Source organism: Odocoileus virginianus, chromosome 33, assembly GCF_023699985.2.
Source record: "Odocoileus virginianus isolate 20LAN1187 ecotype Illinois chromosome 33, Ovbor_1.2, whole genome shotgun sequence".
NCBI lineage: Eukaryota > Metazoa > Chordata > Mammalia > Artiodactyla > Cervidae > Odocoileus > Odocoileus virginianus.
In genome coordinates this window covers 72,054-91,763 of record NC_069706.1, presented here as the reverse complement: position 1 = coordinate 91,763, position 19,710 = coordinate 72,054, and the positions used below count along the sequence as shown (strand labels likewise).

At 55.2% G+C, this 19,710-nt stretch overlaps 1 protein-coding gene across 3 annotated transcripts; it reads left to right on the top strand.

Moving 5' to 3' along the window:
- The first annotated feature begins 1,153 nt into the window (after nt 1–1,153).
- On the top strand, nt 1,154–19,496 carry LOC110141301 (interleukin-9 receptor-like). Of its 3 annotated transcripts, none has more exons than XM_070461286.1 (9): nt 1,154–1,481; nt 5,564–5,665; nt 5,941–6,052; nt 6,150–6,310; nt 6,794–6,939; nt 7,234–7,435; nt 7,856–7,961; nt 10,434–10,518; nt 13,650–19,496. In XM_070461286.1, exons 1-9 carry the CDS (start codon nt 1,238–1,240, stop codon nt 13,995–13,997), a joined length of 1,506 nt encoding a protein of 501 aa, XP_070317387.1. In that variant the 5' UTR covers nt 1,154–1,237; the 3' UTR covers nt 13,998–19,496. The 3 variants fall into 3 exon arrangements, with proteins under 3 accessions (XP_070317387.1, XP_020755838.2, XP_070317388.1); XM_020900179.2 differs by having other exon boundaries at nt 6,132–6,310; XM_070461287.1 differs by lacking the exon at nt 5,564–5,665 and having other exon boundaries at nt 6,132–6,310.
- The last annotated feature ends 214 nt before the right edge of the window (nt 19,497–19,710 follow it).

The window sequence follows — 19,710 nt, the reverse complement described above, 5'->3', positions numbered from 1 at the left end:
ATGCTCTCCTGTGGGTTGTGTGCGGGTGGTGTGTGGTCTGTTGGTCTCAAGGGAGTGAGTTCTAGCCTGAGAGAGAAGGACGCTCTCTTGATAAGGATACTAGGGAAGGGATGGCACCAGTGAGTATAAAAGTGTGTAAGGGGCCAAGCTGATTAACATTTATTTGTTAGAAGTATGATCTTGTCCCTGGTCATTCCTAAGGTGTGTCATGGATTTGAGCCTCTGATGCCATCTTGCTCTGGGTACTGGTTTCTCCAACTCCAGAGAGCTGCAGCTCTGGCGTCTCCAGATCTCCCCTCAGCTGGGTTAATGCACAGAGCAGACACATAAAAACACACATATGTAAACTCAGGCACAGGGGCACGCTAAAGTGCAACCTTATTTGGCACCCCTAAGAACGCACAGTCAATAAGTTTTTAAAAAGATGCTTATCTTTACTGATAACCAAGGAAGTGCAAGACAACACTGAAACATCTTTGCCTATCAGATTGGCAAAGATTTAAAAGACTGCTATCAAATGCAATTGGTGAGGGCTGCAGGCATCCTTACATGTCTGATGGGAGCAGAAGTCTGTGTATTTCTGGGGGGCCACTTGGCAGCATTTGTTTTGAGGTCTTAAGCCTGACAGGTTGCCCCAGCCTGTTTTTTTTTGTATAGCACTCATCCTGGTGATTAAAGATCCAGGCCTGGAATTACTCATTTAAAATGGCATATTTACACCAGAAAGTAATGCAGTGTTGTATGTCCATTATATATACATCTATATATATATATATATATGTCCATTAAATTGAAATAGCGGATGTAGGCAACAGTGAAATTGTCCACCAACAGGATTATTAAACCATGGTCTGTACCACCAGTAAAGGCGTGAGGTAGGTTTTTATGTGCTTCTCTGAAAAGAATTTGAAAAGAGCTGAGCAACGAGCAGGCCGTTAAACGAGCGTTTGCTGGAACGTAGACGTGGTCTGGAGGGACTTGGGCCCGACTTCCCACGGGGCGGGGGCAGGGGCTCCCATCTTTTATCTCCTTCCTTAAGCGAGCCTGCAGTACTGTTAGGTTTGACTCCCTCTCCACCCACCCCTGTGCTCAGGGATTGCCAAGATGCAATCTGCCTGGGAGGCAGGCGCTGCTCTGAGCCAGTTCAGTGAGCAGCCCTGATCACCCAGCAATCGATGGACGGTCCCCAGGCCCACGTGTGGCAGCCTGCCGTCCCTGGGGGTGGAAGGTGGGGTTTATGGTGGGTGCTGGTCCCCTCTCGCCCCCCTTAGGCCAGCCGCCGCGCTCTGTGCTCGTGGTTTCAGATGTGGGCGGCCTGTGTCAGCCTCCCGCGCTAGGCTCACGTCACTGGTCGGTGCAGTTATCTCCTGAATCAGGCAGAGGGACTTTGCTGCAAGTGCAGGGGCGGCTGGGTGACAAGCCACCTGCAGGTCTCGGGAGCATCACGCCTGCCATGGGCGCCGGCAGCTGCATCTGGAGAGGTGAGTGTCGCCTGGTCAAGTGAGTGTCTTTACTGCTCAAGTCAGCGTGGACACTGGGGGACGGGGCAGGTGGCCCGCCAGCCCCGAGCTCAGGAGGAGCGTGAGGACCACGTTCAGAAGGGCGGCAGGGCGTTTGGGAGGCCACCCTGGTTTATCAACTCTGTCCTGTCTCGGGCATGTCCTGGCTACAGACATGTGCTATAGGAGTGGCGGGTGTCCTGGCCTGGCCTGTAAGCATCGTGGGTGCCACTGGGCAGAGGGGAGGACGCTGAGCTCGTCAGGTGGAGTTAGCGGTAGGGTGAGGGCCAGGGTCGTTCCTGCCCTCTTGGGGGCAGCACGTGGGCATTCTAGGGTCAGGTGGCCTCAGCCTGGACGACTGTGAGTGGAGACGGGGTTCAGTCCTGGGGCTGGTAAAGCCCCTTCTCTCACCCATGCCTTTGAGAGGCTTTAGGTCTGAAGAGGAGTCTGTGGACTCCCCCTGGGACCTGTGGGCAGGGCAGCAGGAGAGGGCAGGCTTCCAGGAGGGCTACGCCACTAAGAAGACAGGGAGGAAGAGGGCTCCAGAACCCCCTCCCAGGGCCTCCAGGCAAGGGCGGGTCTGGGGGAGGGTTGGGATGTCTCTTCAGTTGGGAGCAGGTGGGAGGGCACAGCATGAATCAGACGCCCTGTGGGAGCCTGATGCCAGAACTGCTGACGTCCAGTGCAGGCTGCTGGCGGGGCCGGGTGGGTGCGGGTGGAGCAGAGCGTCCCACCCCGTCGAACCCCAGGCTGGTGTCCTCATCCTTCCAGCCACGCCGTGGACGGAAGGCAGCGACGGCGGTGTGGGGGGAGAGTGAGGGGCTCGTCCCGAGGCCCTCTGTCCCTCCCGTTCCCAGCCTCAGCACCTCCCGCCCTTTGTCCTGGCTCCTGCTCTCTGGGCCCCGTCCACCCCAGGCCCCCTGCATCCCGCCCTCACCTCGCCCTGACTCTGGCCTGGCCTTTCTGTGTCCCGGGACGTCCACTGCCCTGAGGCAGGTGCCTGTCTGGCTCGGCCGTCTCAGTACAGGTGGCGAGTGCGCCTTCTTGCCGGCCAGCCTCCCTGCCCTGACGGCCCCACTCCTTGCCCTTGCCCAGCAGGGTCCTCGGCCCTTTGCCCTGGGGTGCTGGCTTGCCGTGGGCGCCGAGTCTCAGGCCTACCTCCCCCGTGTCCAAGCTGCCTCGGGAGCCAGCCTCTGGATTCCATCCTCCCATCCCAGCAGTGAGGGCAGTGGTGAACCAGTGTCATTTCAACCACAGCCTCCATCCCACCCCCTGCATCTGCTACCTTCTGGGATGGGCAGGGAGAGTAACGGGGTACCCCTCTTTCCCCATGAAAAAATACAGACTGTGTGAAAGGGGACAGGAAGTGGGTGAAGCCAATCTGGAGGGTGTGGTGCAATGTATAAACCCCGCCCTGCGGGCATCTCACCTGGTGAGGCCTGGGGGAACCGACCCTGGGAGGTCCCGGCAGGGGTCCAGCTGCATGGCAGCCTATGACTTCATGGCAGGCCGGGCTGGTGGGCTGTGGGCTGGTGGTCATTTGGCCAGACCTTGATGCCAAGGCCAGGGAGGAAACAGGGTTGGGAAAAGGGGCTGGAGCGCTGTGTGCTGAAGGCTGTGTCCAAGTGGGAAGGGACAAGCCGGGTGGGGATGTCGGCCCGGCCCCTCGCAGGACTACGTCGCAGGTGCCCCGCGACCTGTCTCCTCTGGGTGTGATTGGGCTTCCCCGGGGCCATCCCGGCGCCTCTTCCAGGACCAGGGAGTAGCTGCTGGGCTTCCTACCCGACCTGGCCCAGTGTCTGCTGTCAAGGATGGGACGGCCCTGCCTCAAGGGCGGGGCAGGCTTGCAGGCTTGTGTAGAAACTAGGGGGATGTGTGCCCAGTTCTGGAGACGGTGCCCCTGATCCAGCCAGCCTGGGGTCTCTGGCCCTCGGCCTGCTCCCGTTTGGAGCACAGTGCCGGCGCCGCCCCGCCCGACTCGCTGGGTGTGGACGGGAGCTCTGAGTGGAGGGAGCGTGGGGCCTCCCCGCAGATGGCTGTGGGCTGCTTGCCCTGCCCACCTCTCCCCAGGGTGGCTCCAGGCCTGCCACTTGGCACGAGTGTCCTGTGCGGGTCTGTCCTCCTCACGCCTGACCTGGGGGCCGGCTGAGCTAGGAGCCGCCCACTCCATGCTCCTGAGGCAGCCTGTGGCCCTGCTGGCCCAGGTCTCACAGATGCAGTCGTCCCTCCATGCTGTGGCTATGGCTGACCACGCTGGGGCCCGGGCCAGCTCTTGCCTGCAGTGGCAGCTGTGCCCCTGCGTCCTAAGTCCCCCTGCCCCCACATCCTAAGTGCCCCCCTGCCCCCCACATCCTAAGTGCTCCCTCCCCTCACATCCTAAGTGCTCCCTCCCCTCACATCCTAAGTCCCCCTGCCCCCCACATCCCAAGTGCCCCTTCCCCCCACATCCTAAGTGTCCTCCACTCCCCACATCCTAAGTGCCCCCTGCCCCCACATCCTAAGTGCCTCCTGCCCCCCACATCCTAAGTGCCCTCCACCCCCCACATCCTAAGTGCCCCCTGCCCCCCACATCCTAAGTGCCCCTTCCCCCCACATCCTAAGTGCCCTCCACTCCTCACATCCTAAGTGCCCCCTGCCCCCCACATCCTAAGTGCTCCCTCCCCCCACATCCTAAGTGCCCTCCACCCCCCACATCCTAAGTGCCTCCTGCCCCCCACATCCTAAGTGCCCTCCACTCCCCACATCCTAAGTGCCCCCTGCCCCTCACATCCTAAGTGCCCTCCACTCCCCTCACATCCTAAGTGCCCCCTGCCCCCCACATCCTAAGTGCCCTCCACTCCCCACATCCTAAGTGCCCCTTCCCCCCACATCCTAAGTGCCCCCTTTCCCCCACATCCTAAGTGCCCTCCACCCCCCACATCCTAAGTGCCCCTTCCCCCCACATCCTAAGTGCCCCTTCCCCCCACATCCTAAGTGCCTCCTGCCCCCCACATCCTAACTGCTCCCTCCCCTCACATCCTAAGTACCCTCCACCCTCAACATCCTAAGTGCCCCCTTCCCCCCACATCCTAAGTGCCCCCCGCCCCCCACCCCCTGCATCCTGGTGCTCCTCTGACCCCGTCTCAGGCTCCCTGAGAGCTGGTTCCCTCCACCCGTGACTGCCCTGGCGGTTTGTGGCAGGTGATGCTTTAGTCCAGGGGCGGGTGAGGTCTTCCTGCCTGTTGACCCGACAGGGATCTGTCCTGTGGGTCCATGAAGAGGCTGTGGGGGGCGGGGGAGGGCGTCTGCTGCTGGGAGAGTGGGTGCGGGCTCTGAGTGCTTCCGTGCTGCGGTCTGTGCTTGTCTGATGCTTTTCTGAGTCCTTATCACCCATCAGGCTTGCATAACCAGGCTGGCCCTGCTTCCTGCGAAGGAGCTATCAGTGTAATATCTGGGGCTGCAAAAATGGGGTGACAGGGCGTCAGCAGCCTGCTCACCCTAAGGTACTTCATCGCACACAGCCCCCTGCACTAGGAGTCCTGCCCCAGGGTGCTGTCCTCTGTAGGGCTCCTCGGGATGGACCTGTGGCAGACAGTGTGGGAGGTGCTGGCGAGCGTGTGGACACCCGCTGCCTTTCCTCTGCTCTCCTGGGGCAGAGCCCTGGGATCAGCTCCTGGTCGGGGACCAGGGATCACGCCCCGCCTCTCATGGCTCTGGTGGGAGCTCACGTGGATGATACAGCTTGCACAGTCGGCCCAGGTGTGACACCAGGGGCTCCAGTAGATCTGTCCTTCTGTTGTCATCCACAACCATGCTCCCCCAGCCCTGCCTCCCCTGTGGGAGGGACCTGGGGCCCAGGCTCGGAGTGTTGCCTGCTGGACAGACCTGGACACGTGGCTGATTCCGAGGCCAGCGACCTGGGGGGCCTGAGTTTGAGCTCCTGCTGGTGCCACTCCCCTGCGGGCTCAGCCTCCTTCACGGGGTAGGATGAGGGGGCAGGTGGTGACTTGCTTGAAGCGCCCCCTGACAGTGCCACCTCGGGGGGGGGTGCTCTCTACATGGCGCCTCAGCCCAGCCTGTTCCAGGTTGGACCTTGCAGAGTGAAGTTCTGATGCGAGAGGCGGGCACTTGCTTCCTGCTCTGCGCCTGGCTCGGCCTGGGGGTCCCTGTCCTGGGGGACAGAGGAGGTAAGGGCTGGCTCAGGGTTCGGGGGGTGTGGGTGCAGAGCGCGGCAGGGTCTGGGCTGCTGGTGCCGGTCTTCCGCAGACCATTTGGAGCTTCGGCCCCACCCGAGGCGCACGGTCAAAGCCCGTCCCCTCGGGGCGCCCAGCCCCGCCGTGGTCACCTTGGGGCTCCTTCTCTCAGGCCTGCCCTATCAGAGGGGGTCAGTGCTAGGCCCTCCCCTGACCCTGCCCCTGCCCTGAGGCAGCCACGGTGGACTTGCCACGGTCGCTGTTCCCAGGGCCAGGGCCTGGGGCTTTCACCTGCTACAATAACAACATCCTCAGGATTGAGTGCCGCTGGCCTGGCCCAGCGCCAGGCCAGGGAGCCGGCTCCTGGCTGCTCTTCACCAGGTGAGGCTGGAGGGCAGGGCGGGCAGGGGGCCGGAGGGGGGGGCCATGGTCCCTTGGTGCCCACGTGCGTCCTTTCCAGCAACCTCGCGCTGGGCAGCGAGCACAAGTGTGTCTTCTGGGCTGGCGTTTGCACCGTGGAGCTGCCACCCGAGGAGGTCCTTGTGCCTGCTGACAACTTCACCATCACCTTCCACCGCCACGTCTCTGGGAAGGAGCAGGTCAGCCTGGTGGATCCACAGTATCTGCCCCGGAGACACGGTGAGACCTGGGTCGGGCATGTTGACGGGGAACCCCCTGATCACAGAGCCCACCGCCCATAACCCCCGCCACCCAGTCAGTGCTCCCGGTCCCTGCGGACAGATCCAGGGCTTGCAGCAGGTGGGGCCCGGGGGGCGGGGGGCGGGCTCACTGGTTGCCGGGGGGCTCGGGCCTGGAGGAGGATGGAGGCACAGGGCTTTGAGTCGGGGCAGGAGCTGCAGCGTGAGCCCCTTGAAAGGCACTTCAGGCGCACCAGGAAGAACGTGCAGCAGCTGCTTAGATTTGAGACACGCCTTCGCTGCCTCGGGTTGGGGGAAGTCATAGCTGTCTCGTCCCACCTGGGCCTTCTCTGGACCAGTCTCCCAGTGAGGCCTTGCTCTGAGAGGGCCTCGGTCACACCCTCATCTTTCCTGGGAATCTTTCTGATCCCCAGTCTCGGACGTGCTGACCCACACACCCTCACGTGGCTTTGTACTCTTTCAGTGAAGCTGGACCCCCCCTTGGACTTGCAGAGCAACGTCAGCTCTGAGCACTGTGTCCTGACCTGGAGCATCAGTCCTGCCTTGGAGCCGCTGGCCACGCTCCTCAGCTATGAGCTGGCCTTCAAGAGGCAGGAGGAAGCCTGGGAGGTAAAACTGGGTCGCCCACCCTGGGTCTCTCCTGGAAGCAACAGGAGACGCTGCTCTTCCCACCAGGGTGCTCTCACCTTGGAATTACGAGGAAGGCAGTGATCAGAGCCAAGTCTATGTGAGTGCAGAGTGTGTGTGTGCACACGTGTTCACAGGGCCTGCCTGTGTGGATGAGTGTGCACGCAAGTGAATGGACGTACGCGTGCGGACAAGTGCAGTGTGCCCGTGTGCGTGTCCTCGAGGGCTGACGACCCAGTCTCACCACCAGCACCTCCTGGCTGTCCTTGTCCCCAGTGGGCTCGGCACAAGGATCACATCGTTGGGGTGACCTGGCTCAAACTTGAAGCTGCCGAGTTGGACCCCAGTTCTGCCTATGAGGCCCGGCTGCGCGTCCAGATGGCCACCCTAGAGGGCGAGGTGGCGGAGGAGGAGCAATATGACGGCGTGTGGAGTGACTGGAGCCAGCCTGCCTGCTTTGCCACCCCCCCGAGACGAGGTGGGCACTGCCGTGGCCGCTGCCCCCAGGGTCTGGGTGGGGCCCCTGCCTGCCTCCGAGTGTCCCACCTTCCCCCCTCCTACCCCCTCTCCCTGAGGTGGTCAACAGGGTCAGCTTGGGGTTCTCCCGGGAGTGACTGTGGCCCCAGGCCCCGCTGCTGCCCATGGAGCCAGGTGTGGCCTCGTCTGCTTAGGGTGGCCTGGCTGACCCCGTGGATGGAGGTCCTGAAGGGTCACAGACCCTGTTGACCCTGTGGATGGAAAAGGCGAGGCCCGGGGGTGGGTGCCTCACCAAGGTGCTCTTGCATGCATGAAACAAACCTCCAGGGCCTGTCACGTACTTTCCCTGTGGCCCAGGTGCTTGCCTGGATGCCTTGCCAGGCGAGTCAGAGGGACACAGCCCTGGTCCTTCTCGCCGCAGGTGGCCTGGTCCCTGCTCTGGGGCAGGCCGACAGCACCCTGGTCGCTGTGTCCATCTTCCTCCTGCTGAGCAGCCTGACCTACTTACTGTTCAAACTGTCGCCCAGGTGGGTAGCCAGGGGTGTGTGTGAGAGCATGTGCTTATGTGCGTGTGATCGTGTGCGGGAGCGTGTGGTTGTGTGTGTGTGATCGTGTGTGGGAGCGTGTGCTTGTGTGTGTGTGATCGTGTGTGTGTGTTTGGGCATGGGGTCAACAGTGCGTTGAAGGTCCAAACCTGCAGCCCCTCCCCGCATGCTCCTGGATGGGGAGGGGCTTCAGGCCTCTGCCCTGGACCAGTGGGGAGTTCCCAAGTTGCCACATGCATGGGGGTGGCAGGCAGTGTGTTCCCAAAGAGCCCTGGAGGGACCCAGAGGCACCGGGCTGTGGTCTGAGCTCTGTCTCCTGCCTCTGGAGGTGTCAGCCCGTTGCCTGGTGTGGGGACAGTGCTGGGCGTCTGGTTTCCGTGGGCCCCTGTCCCCGGCCCTGGGGGATGCTGCTGAGATCCAGATGAACGCAGAGGCCCCCCTGAAACAAGCCATCACATGGTCAGGTGACAGGGGTGCAGGGCTGGCCCCACAGGAGGCTGGCCGGGTGTGGACAGGGAGCAGAGAGGGTGAGAGGCGGCTGGACAGAGAAACCCTGGGCGAGGGAGGGGTCAGACTTTTCCTTGGGTCAAAGGAAAACCCTTGAAGCCTGGCCACACGTGATGTGACCTGGCTGATGTTTTGAGAGAGGAAGTTCATGGTACAAATGAGGAGGAGGCCTGCGGGGCCTCCAGCAGTGGTGGAGACGGAGGCAGGTGTGGGAGCTGGCAGGAGAAGCAGAGATGGAGCAAAGGGGGGGGAAGTGCCAGGGTCTCAGGAACAGAAACTGACAGGACGTGCGGGTGCATGTGATGTTGCGGGGGTCCAGCCTCCGCTGGTCCAGGGAACCCTTGGGATGAGCGGCGTCGGCGAATTCAAACACACACACACACACACACACACACACACTTGCAGTGGAAAACTTCTTCTCTTTATTTTTTCTATAACACCTTATATATCTTTTTTTCTACTGGGGCCAAGGTACGAATTATTGTTTTCAGATCTTTCCAAATGACGTCCCCCTTAGATCAGCAAAACAAGTCAGGGGATATTTTCCAAGACATAATTTCCCAGGGTACAAAATCTTCCGTCCCTAGTGGCGCGTGACAAGGATTGTTTTGGACCTCTTAGCCCACTCTGTTTTCAGGTTTAAACGTTCTTCTTGCTTCACTGCTTCACTTGAATAGACAAACGTTAGCTACAAAGAAACACATAGCTACAGGCAAAAAATATTTTAACAGTTTTACAGTATAATCAATCACTTAACCACTATAGCTTCTATTATAATTTTACCTACTATAAAAACTTAACTTTTATATTATACACATACTACAATATCTTGCTTACTATTTAATCTACAAGCCATAATTCATTCTATTTTCACACAGCCGTCTATGATACCTATAGCACTAACACTACTTTCTAGTGTACTCCCAGGTACACCATGGGCAGGGGAAATGGAGTAGCAGCAGCGCCGCAGCTGCCTTAACCCTTACTCTACAATATGAGAATTTTGGCATTGTGTGGTTATTAAACTTACAACTAAATCTAATAGTGTTTGCGTGTCCAGGGATGGGATTCACAATCACATTTATAAGCAGTTTTAACTTCTAATCTATTTCCATATTCCCTAATATATCTTCTATATATAAAATCCCACATATCTATAAATGGCCTAAATCTAAATACCTCCCGCATACCAGGTTATTCATATGGTTCCCATCTCCCTGGGGGCAGAGTAAGCCTAACTCTTCTGGGAAGCCCCCAGACGTTTACACCCTAGAGATGTCCCTGGGACCTTCCCCGAGGTCTACCAGGAACAGCGAAAAACCACCAAGAATTCCAAGAAAGAGTATTAGCACAGACAAGACACATATAGCAAGAATAGGGAGTGTCCCGGAGCCTACTGGACTCGGATTCCCCTTGGTTCATGGCCTCCTTGGGTCCATGACCTTTACCCAGAGCCTTGTCATGGGTGGGGCGTTCGCTTGTCCTCTTCTTGGCTCCCGACATGACGTGACCTGTTGGCCCCTGAGGCCAGCCCTGGTGTGGGGAATCCGGCCAGGCCCCTGGGGAGGCTGCTGAGGTTGACCTGGACCTGCTGGGCTGGAGCCCAGTGTGCCGTCCTCAGGGGAGGACCACTGGGTCCTGGGTGGGTAGATGCTCAGGAAGAAATCAGGCGGGCTTCCTGGAGGTGCTGTCTCCCTCTCAGACTGAGGACAAAGCTGGGCAGCTCCATTGCATGGCTTGGTATAACTCAGTTCTGTGGAGTCACCTGCGCGGGGGCCATAGGTGCCAGGTGTCAGACCTGGACCCAGTGAGGGGAGAGCGCACATGGGGCAGGGACAGGCCTGCTGCCAGAAGGAGCCGAGGTCCCTGCAGTGACTGCTGGAGCGGGGCTGTGAGGAGCCCCTGGCCAGGTCTCTGCAGCCTCTGACTGCTGTCTCCTGGCTGCAGGATGAAGACAGCCTTGTACCAGGACGTGCCATCCCCAGGCCCATTCTTCCAGCCTCTGTACAGCGTGCACAACGGGGACTTCCAGGTTTGTGATCCTGCGGGCCAGGGCTGGGGGTGGGGCCGGGGTGCCCAGATGTCCGGCCTACCCAGGATGTGGGCTTGGGGGAGGCTTGGGGGCCTCTGTCAGTGCTTTGAGCTTTTTTAGTGTATACAGTGGCCTGTAGAGTATATATATAGATATACACACACTGTGACTCAAATGGGCAAGAAGAAAATCAGCTTTGTCGTCTTGCTGAGTTCTTTTTCCTCTTGTGTCTCTGATTTCATTGCTGATGGAAAAGCGTGAAGATTCTTGTGACATTGCCTCTTCTGGTTTGCAGCAGCCCTTTGAGGTGCCAGCTCGGGGGGCTGTGTCTTCTGCTGCCCTGGGGCCGTCCCTGGTCCCTGGGCTACTCTGGTGGCCACTGTGGAGGGCCTGGCCCCTCCAGGCCCGCTGGGTGGTTGTGATGAGTTGATCTCCCACCCCCGACATGCTGCCTTTGTGGGCTCTCACAGGCCATGCTGAGGACAGCCTGGTGGCCCGCGGTTCCTGCTGCTGGCCGGGTGCCCCTGCCCCACAGGCGGAAGGAGCAGCAGGGGATCTCTACGGTGGTCGCTGGTGCCACTGTCTCAGGCCCCTTGCTTTGTCAGAGGATGTCTGGGGGTCTGCTGACCGGCTCTGCCCGGGTTCTCCCTGCTGGCCCTGCACGGCTGGGTTCCGCCTGGCCCTTTTCTCTCTTAACAGAAAGTATGGTTTTTAAGGTTGTCATCGAGAGAGACGATTTGGAGCTTAAAGCTGAGCCCTTGATCAGGGCTGTGGGGCAAAGGTTACCCTGAGCTCCCCTTCTGGGCTGTAGGCACCCAGCCCCTTGCCTGTAGAACCACAGGAGCTGCCGGGGGTTAGTTAGACCCCCCAGGACGTGGTCTGGAGCCATGGACTGGCTCTCCGATGGAAGGTGTGTATGCTGCACTCGATGGAGATCCCTGGCCCCATGTAGGAAACAGCTTCTTAAAAAATTCTTTTCCATGATGGTTGGTCATAGGGTATTGGCTCTACAAGAGGACCTTGCTGTTTATCCGTCGTGTATGTTAGTTTGTGTCTGCTAGCCCCAAGCTCCCAGAATATCTCTCCCCCACCCCCTTGGCAATCACAAGTGTCTTCTATGTCCAGGAGCCTGTTTCTGTTTTGTAGACATGTTCACTTGTGTCGTATAAGTGATCTCACATGGTATTTGTCTTTGTCTGACTTATTTCACTTAGTATGATAATCTCTGATTACAACCGTGTTGCTGCAAATGGCATTATTTCATTCTTTTTATGGCTGAGTTATATTCCACTGTGCGCGTGTGTACACATACACACACACACACATCTTCTTTATCCATTCACATATTGATGGACATTTAGATTGTTTCTATGTCTTGGCTATTGTGCATAATACTTCAGTGAACATTGAAGTACATGTATCTTTTTTAAAAAAATTATATATTTTTAATTGGAGGGTAGTTGTTTTACAATATTGTGTTGGTTTCAGTTATATATGTATATATGTATATATGTATGTATGTATGTATGTATGCATGTCCCTTACCTCTTGAAACTCCCTCACATCTCCCACCCCTTTAGGTTGTCACAGAGCATCAGATTTGAGCTCCCTGCCTCATATAGCAAAGTTCTACCAGCTGTCTAATTTTACACATGGTGATGCATGTATCTTTTTGAATTAGAATTTTGTCTGGATATATGCCCAGGTGTGGGATTGCTGGATCATATGGTAGCTCTGTTTTTTTCTTTTAAGGAGCATCCATACAGTTTTCTGCAGTGGATCACCAGTTTATTCCCACTAACAGTGTAGGAGGGTTCCCTTTTCTCTACACCGTCTTCAGAATTTATTGCTTGTTTTACTTATTTATGTATTTTTGTTTGTGCTGGGTCCTCGTTGCTGTGTGTGTGCTTTCTCTGGTTGTGGTGAGCGAGGACTACTCTCTGTGGCTGTGTGCAGGCTTCTCCCTGCAGTGACGTCTCTTGTGGGGAGCATGAGCTCTAGGCCTGTGGGCTTCTGTACTCACAGCACGTGGGCTCAGTAGTTGTGATGCACAGGCTTAGTTGCTCCACGGCACGTGCGATCTTCCTGGACCAGGGATCGAACCCACGTCCTCTGTATTGGCAGGTGGATTCTTATCCACTGTACCACCAGGGAAGCCCTATTTGTAGTTTTTAATGATGGTCATTCTGACCTGCGTGAGATGGTACCTCATTGTAGTTTCTATTTGCATTTCTCTAATAATTACTGATGGCAAGCATTGTTTCATGTAACTCTTGGCCATTTGTGTTTCTTCTTTGGAGAAATGTCTTTTTCAGTCTTTCACCCATTTTTTGATTTTTTCTTTTGTTGATGTTGTTAGTGAGTTGTATGAGCTGTTTGTATATTTTAAAAATTAATCCCTTGTTGGTCACATTGTTTGCAAATATTTTCTCCTAGTATGTATGTTGTCTTTTCATTTTGTTTATGGTTTCCTTTGTTGTGGAAAAGCTTGTTAGATTGATTAGGTTGCATTTGCTTATTTTTATTTCTGTTGCCTTGGGAGACTGACCTGTGAAAACTTTAGTATGATTTATGTTAGGGAATGTTTTGCCTATGTTCTCTTCTAGGAGTCTTATGGTGACATGTCTTATGTTTAGATCTTTAAGTCATTTTGAATTTTTTTGTGTGTGCTGGTGAAAGGGAGTGTTCTAACTATTTTTGTGTGTGCATGGTGAAAGGGAGTGTTCTAACTTCGTTGATTTATATGTAGAAACAGCTTCCTTTTGGAAGGTGGGGGGCCTCCTGTGGTCCCACAGAGGGGTCCAGGTCTGCTGACCTTGGCCCAGAGGTGCTAGGCCCAACAGCACCGCGTGTGTGCATGTGTTTGTGTGTGTGTGTGTGGGTAGTGGGGTTGGGGTGAGGGGCCCGTATCTACACTCTGGCTTAGGCCTCTGTGAGCCCCGGGCCCTGTGCAGGGGGGGGAGGAAGGGGGCCTGTGCCGAGGCTGGGCTGGCCCATGGCGGGTGGACAGGGCGCTCTGGGCCTCTGGGTGTGGCTGTCTGGAGAGCTTTGTGGAGAAGGGGCGGCTGTTCCCATGCTGAGTCCTGAACACGCCTCCTGAGGCCTGCCCTCTTCCTGTTGCTCTGTTCTAGACCTGGATAGGGGCCTGCGGAGCCGGCCCACAGGCAGGCCAGGACTGTGTTGGCCCCCCACGAGGAGCCCTCCTGGAGGCCCGAGTCCGGGAGGCCGTTGCTTTGCTGCACTGTGACCCAGCGGACGCCTGGCCGTCGGCGGGCCTGGAGGAGGAGGTCGGCCCTGGGCCCGGGCTCCCAGCAGGTGTGCTGCCAGCGGGACACGGGGAGCAGGCGGCGCCGTCGCCCGCCTACCTGCCTCAGGAGGACCGGGCCTCTGCCTCTGCCGGCCACCCCTGGCTGGCGCCCCCCCAGTGTGAGGGTAGCAGCGGTGACTACTGCGCCCTGGACTGCTCTGTGGGGAGCTGACCCCCGCCTTCCTGGGAAGCGTGGAGCTCTGCGCCCCCCCACCACACCGCCACCTCCCCCACCCCTCATGGCATTTTCTGTGACTGGTCGAGCCTGGACTCCCGGCCGGGAGGTGCTGTGTGGACAGGCCCGCGGTGCTGCAGCCTGTCCATCCTGCAGCTCATGGACCAGCGGCCCTGGAGCTGACCTGTGACTGGCACTGGACCTCCTGCGCAGGGCCACCCATGTGGTGGTCAGGTGTCGGGTCTGGGTGGAGGCAGGTGGGCTCTCCCCCCACCCCACACCTGTGGGCCTGGGCCTCTGCCCTCAGCGTCCTGCCATCCTGGCCCCCATCCACCATTCCCCTCCCTGCTTCTGGGCTTAACCCCAGGCCCCTCGGAAAAGCGAGGTGTTGTCCCCACAGCCTGTTCTGCCCTCAGCCCCTTGAGAGGCCAGTCTGGGCCCCGTGGACACAGGTGAGACGCAGCGATGAGGCCGAGGGTCCGCTTTCTGTGCCTCCCTGGGCTCCCTCCCCTACCGAGATTAAAAGGGACGAATGGCTGTTTCAAATTGCTGATGGCTCGGGGGCGGGCTCAGACGACATAGAGGGGAGCTGGGGTCTGCTGCTTGGGGTTTCTGGGGGTGCTCAGTGACCAGCTCAGGGAGGCCCCCCGCTCCTCCTCCTCCTCATCCTGCCAGGGGCCCCAGGAAGCTGCGAGCTATGGCCAGAGCCCCAAGGGTCAGGGCCAGAGTGACCGCCTGCCATGGCCTTGGTCTGTGAAGGGCCCTGCCTGTCACCTTCTCCGTGGTCTGGAGAAAGGGGGGCAGGGCAGAGGGTGCCTGTCTGTCCCCCGGTGCTGCTGCAGCAGCGTACCACAAGCTGGGTGGCTTAGAACAGCAGAAATTCATGGTCTCGCAGTTCTGGGGGCCGGAAGTGTGAAATCACAGTGTTGGCGGGGCCGTGGGGGTACCAGCGAGGACCTGACTCAGGCTGTGCATGGCTTGGGTGATTCCTGGCTTGAGGCTGCACAGCTCCAGCCTGGGCCCTGACTTCTGTCCAGAGCCCCTCTTTATACAAGTGTCATCACAGTGGATCAGGGCTGACCTGAAAGACTTGCTCTATTTTGGCTGAATTATGGGCTGAGGTCCTGTTTCTATAAAAGGTCATGTTAGCAGGTACTGGAGTAGGACTTCCCCTTTCTGGGCAGTGTCCCTGCCTCTACCAGACGTCTCTGAATCCCTGCTGGTCCTGGGGTGCCAGGGTCCCTCCGGGGCCTCCCTAGCACTCTCCCTGGGCCTCACACACAGACCCTGTCCCTTCTGGCTGCGGGACTTGGGTCTGGCACTGGGGTCATCTGTTTAGCAAGGGCGGCCGGGCCTGCCCTGAGGTTGGAAGTGCTGACGTATTGCAGGTGGGGTAGATGGAGGCCTGTCTCCTGGTTGCTGGGCCGGAGAGGCACCTCCCTGTGTTCTGAGCAGAGAGAAGCAAAGCCTCCCCAGGTCCTGAATGCACAGGTCCCTCTGGCTCAGACAGGCCCCCCACCCCGCCCCACTGCATGCTGTGGAGCCCTGAGGTTTGTGGAGAGCCACAGACGGGACCAGGCAGGACCCCAAGTGTATCTTTAGTTTCCAGAGAGTGGAGGTATGTGGACGGAAGTGAGGCGCAGGCACCCTCTGCTCTAACCAAGGATAAAAATACCAGTGTGAATCCACTTCCTAGAGCCGGCCCTGGGGAGCCCCAGGCCAGTGTATTTATAGTAGCATCTGTGTGGCTCCTGCAGCACATGTGGACCTGAGCCCCGCAGGACTAGACGGCTGGGCATGGTGTTTGTTTGACTCACACACTTGGTCCTGCTCTTGCCTGAGTGAGAAGCCACTTTTAGAGGCTGGTGAATGTAGATGGGCCATGCCTGCCCCTCAGGACAACCTGAGCCAGGTGCCTATACACAGTGAGGCTCAGGAAACACTAATTTCCACCTGTTCTGGGAAACGAACCTTGGCAACTGCACGCTGAGACCCCATGAGCCCTGATGAGGGGTTGCGGATCCCCATGTGCCTGTGAAGGAGGCCGGGAAGGTGGCCTGGGACTTAATGAGGGAGCTGCCGGAGGGAGGAGCTAAGTGACAGTGTGGCTGGGGCACGAGTATCCAGAGGGTGGCGGGCCGGGCCCCGAGGCAGCCGGGCCGTGGCCGGCCCTGAGGCTCTGCTGAGGCGGGGGCTGCCTGGGGGGCTCAGGGCGCTGTCTCTCTGGCTGTCGATGCGGTGAAATTTATATAGGATGAAATGAACTGTTTTAAAGTGTAGGCCCCTGTGACATTCAGTGCGTCTGTCCTCTGTGCAGCTGTCACCTCTGTCTAGTTTTCACGCTGAACAGAAACCCTCTAAGCACCCACCCCCCTCTCCACCCTCCCTGTGACCTCCGGCCCTCACAGCCCACTTTCTGTCTTATGATTTACCTACTGTGGATATTTCATACAAACGGCGTGGTATAGCACATGGCGTTTAGTGTTCTTTTCTTTTCCTCTTAGTGTAGTGGTTCTGAGGTTTGTCCACATTGTAGTGGACAGTCTATGGACAGACTGCACGCTCGTCCTTAGACAGATGTTTGGGTTATTTCCGCATTTTCACTCTTGAGAACTGTGCTGCTATGAAAGCTACTGTATAAGTTTTTGTTTGAATACCTGTTTTCAATTCTTTGTGTGTGTTCCTAGGTTTATACTTGATAGATTATGTGTTAACTCTGTGTTCATCTTTTTGAAGAATTGCCAAACTGTTTTCCTCAGTGCCTGCAACGTTACATGCCCATTGGCAGTGTACTGTGGCTCCATGTTCTGCATATTTTTTTTCCAACTCTTGTTAGTGTCCTTTTTTTTTCATTTCTTTTTTTTCCTTTTGTGAATTAAGTTGTTTTGATAACAGCCATTCTAATGGATGTGAAGCGGTACCACACTGTGGTTTTTATTTGTGTACCCTTGACAGCTAATGATGCTGAGCAGCTGTTCATGCCATCTGTGTATCTTATTTGGAGATAAGTCCTTTGCCCATTTTAAATTTGGGTTGTTTATCCCTTTGTAGCTGAGTTGTAAGAACTCTCTGTATATTCTGGATACAAGATGCTTATCAGACTTGTGATTAGCAAATATTTTTTTCTATTCTGTAGGTTCTTTTTTTCTTCACTTTCTTGAGAGGATCGTTTGAAGCACAGAAGCTTTAAGTATTTGTGAAGTGCAGTTAATTTATGTTTTATCTTACTGCCTGTGTTTTTGTTGTCATACCCAAGAAGTCATTGCTAAACCCAGTGCCAGTAAGCACGTGAAAAGATGTTCAGCATCACTAGCCATCAGGGAAGTGAGAAAACCACAGTGAGAGGGAATTCCCTGGTGATCTTATGGTTCGAACTTTGTGCTTTCACTGCCAAAGACTCAGGTTCAATCCCTGGTTGGTGAACTAAGATCCCGCAGCCCTCAAGGCTCAACCCACACAAACAAAAACAGAAATAACCCACAGCAAGATACCACTTCGCATCTATTAGAATGGCTACTATAAAAAGAAAAGAAAGAGGAAATTACTGTTGGCAAGGATGTGGAGAAATTGGAGCCCTGAAGAACTGCCGTGCAGCATGTGGAGTCTTCCTGGAGCAGTGACGGGATCTGTGTGCCCTGCGTTGGGAGGTGGATTCACCACCATCAGACCACCAGGGAAACCCCTGTGATCGGTCTTTTTATTCTCTTAACAGCATCTTTCATGAGATAGACATTTTAAACTTTAATAGACAGCATCATTTTTTTTTTCTTTCATAGACTAGTGTTTGGTGTTTTATTTAAAAACTCATACCAAACCCAAGATTATATAGATTTTCTTCTATAATGGTTATGATTTTGCATTTGAAAAATTAATGTTTGCGGACCATTCTGAGTGAATTTTTGTGTGAGTTAGAGTATTTGTATCTACGTTCATTTTCCTACGTGGCTGCCAGTTGCTTCCTGGCCATTTGTGGACACACTTCCTTCCTCTATTACACACTTCCTTTCTCTCTTAAACTGTCCGTTGACTGGTCACTTGACTAGATTCACATGGGTCTATTTTTGTGCTTTCTGTTCTGTTCTATGTCTCTGCTCTCCAGCATCACACTCTTCATTTCTATCGCTTTACCATAAGTTTTTGGGTTTGAACGATGGGTTTCTGTAACTTTGTTGTTTAGTCTTCTGTCATCTCCTTTAGGTTTTGAAACAGTTTGTCAAATATGTTTGGGAGGAATTTGACTGAGATTCTGTTGAATCTACAGAAAGAATGATCCTTTTAACAACGGTGAGTGCATTGCTCATGAACAAGGAAGAGCTCTGTATTTTATAATTTGTGCTCACCTGAGTGTTTTCTGCACGCGTGCATATATATATTTTGTAAGCTTTATACTTCAGGGTTTTAATTTTTGTGGTGCTATTGTAACTTTTTTAGATTACAGATTCCCGTGCATTACTGCTGATATTGCCGTGGTCCCTCTGGGCTGCTGTCACAAACTGCCACAGATAGTGGCCCATCCCATGAACAGTAGAAATCTATGTCTCATCGCTCTGGAGGCTGACAGTCAGGGTTGGGGTACCAGCCTGGCAGGGTGAGGACTCTCTTTTGGTGGCAGACTTCTCCTTGTGTCTCACGCGGAGGAGAGGGGCTAGGGACTGTCTCCTTCATAAGGGCATGAGCCCCACTCCTGGGGACCCTGCCCTCATGACCTGCCGCCCGCCAGGGGCGGCCCCGCCTACTGTGTGTGGCTCTGGGGGCACGCAAGCATTCAGACACAGCACTCTTGAAACAGAGAGTCAGTTGACTTAGGTTAACCTTTACTTTGCTTTTTGTTCTCCATTTTCCGATCAAGGCACAGGACTGGTGGGCTCTACTTCAGTTGGAATTTCTAAATTATGACGTTGAATAATCACAGCACTGAATTTCAGAAATTCACTAGGACTGTCTGAGGGGGTGAACTGGACAATTTACCATTCTGGTTTTTAATGGAAGTATACTCATCATGAAATATTTTTGAAGCAAGTCAAAATTTGATTGGCAGCAGGGAGTCCTGGCATGCTGCCATCCATGAGGTTGCAGAGTCGGACACGATAGAACAGCAACAAATTGTAATAGTGTGTAAAATACTGTCTTTTTTGTTAGACATTGAAATCCTACATCAGATAAAATGTTGGGTTGACCAGAAAGTTCATTTTTTTCCCATACAGTGACTCTAGTAGCGCTTAGTTGTGTTTAACTTCATTCAAAAGAAGCAATTTTATTAGATTGTAATGTGACAACTGTCATACCAGCATGCATTTAAAAATAGCTTACCAAAATTGGTAGACTTTTGTATAGCCATTTTAGTAATGAAAATGGAAGGAAAAAAACAATGTTTTCAGCATATTATGCTTTATTATTTTAAGAAAAAGAAAAGTGCAACAGAAATGCAAAAAAGATTTGTGCAGTTTATGGAGAAGGTGCTGTGACTGATTAAATGTGTCAGAAGTGGTTTGTGAAGTTTCGTGCTGGAGATTTCTTGCTGGATGATGCCCCACAGTCAGGTAGACCAGTTGAGATTGATAGTGATCAAGTTGAGATTTTTTTGAGGACAATCCATGTTACACTACGAGGGAGACAGTGGGCATACTCAAAATATCCAAATCAGTTGTTAAACATCATTTGTACCAGCTTGGTTAGGTTAATCACTTTAATGTTTGGGTTCCAAATAAGT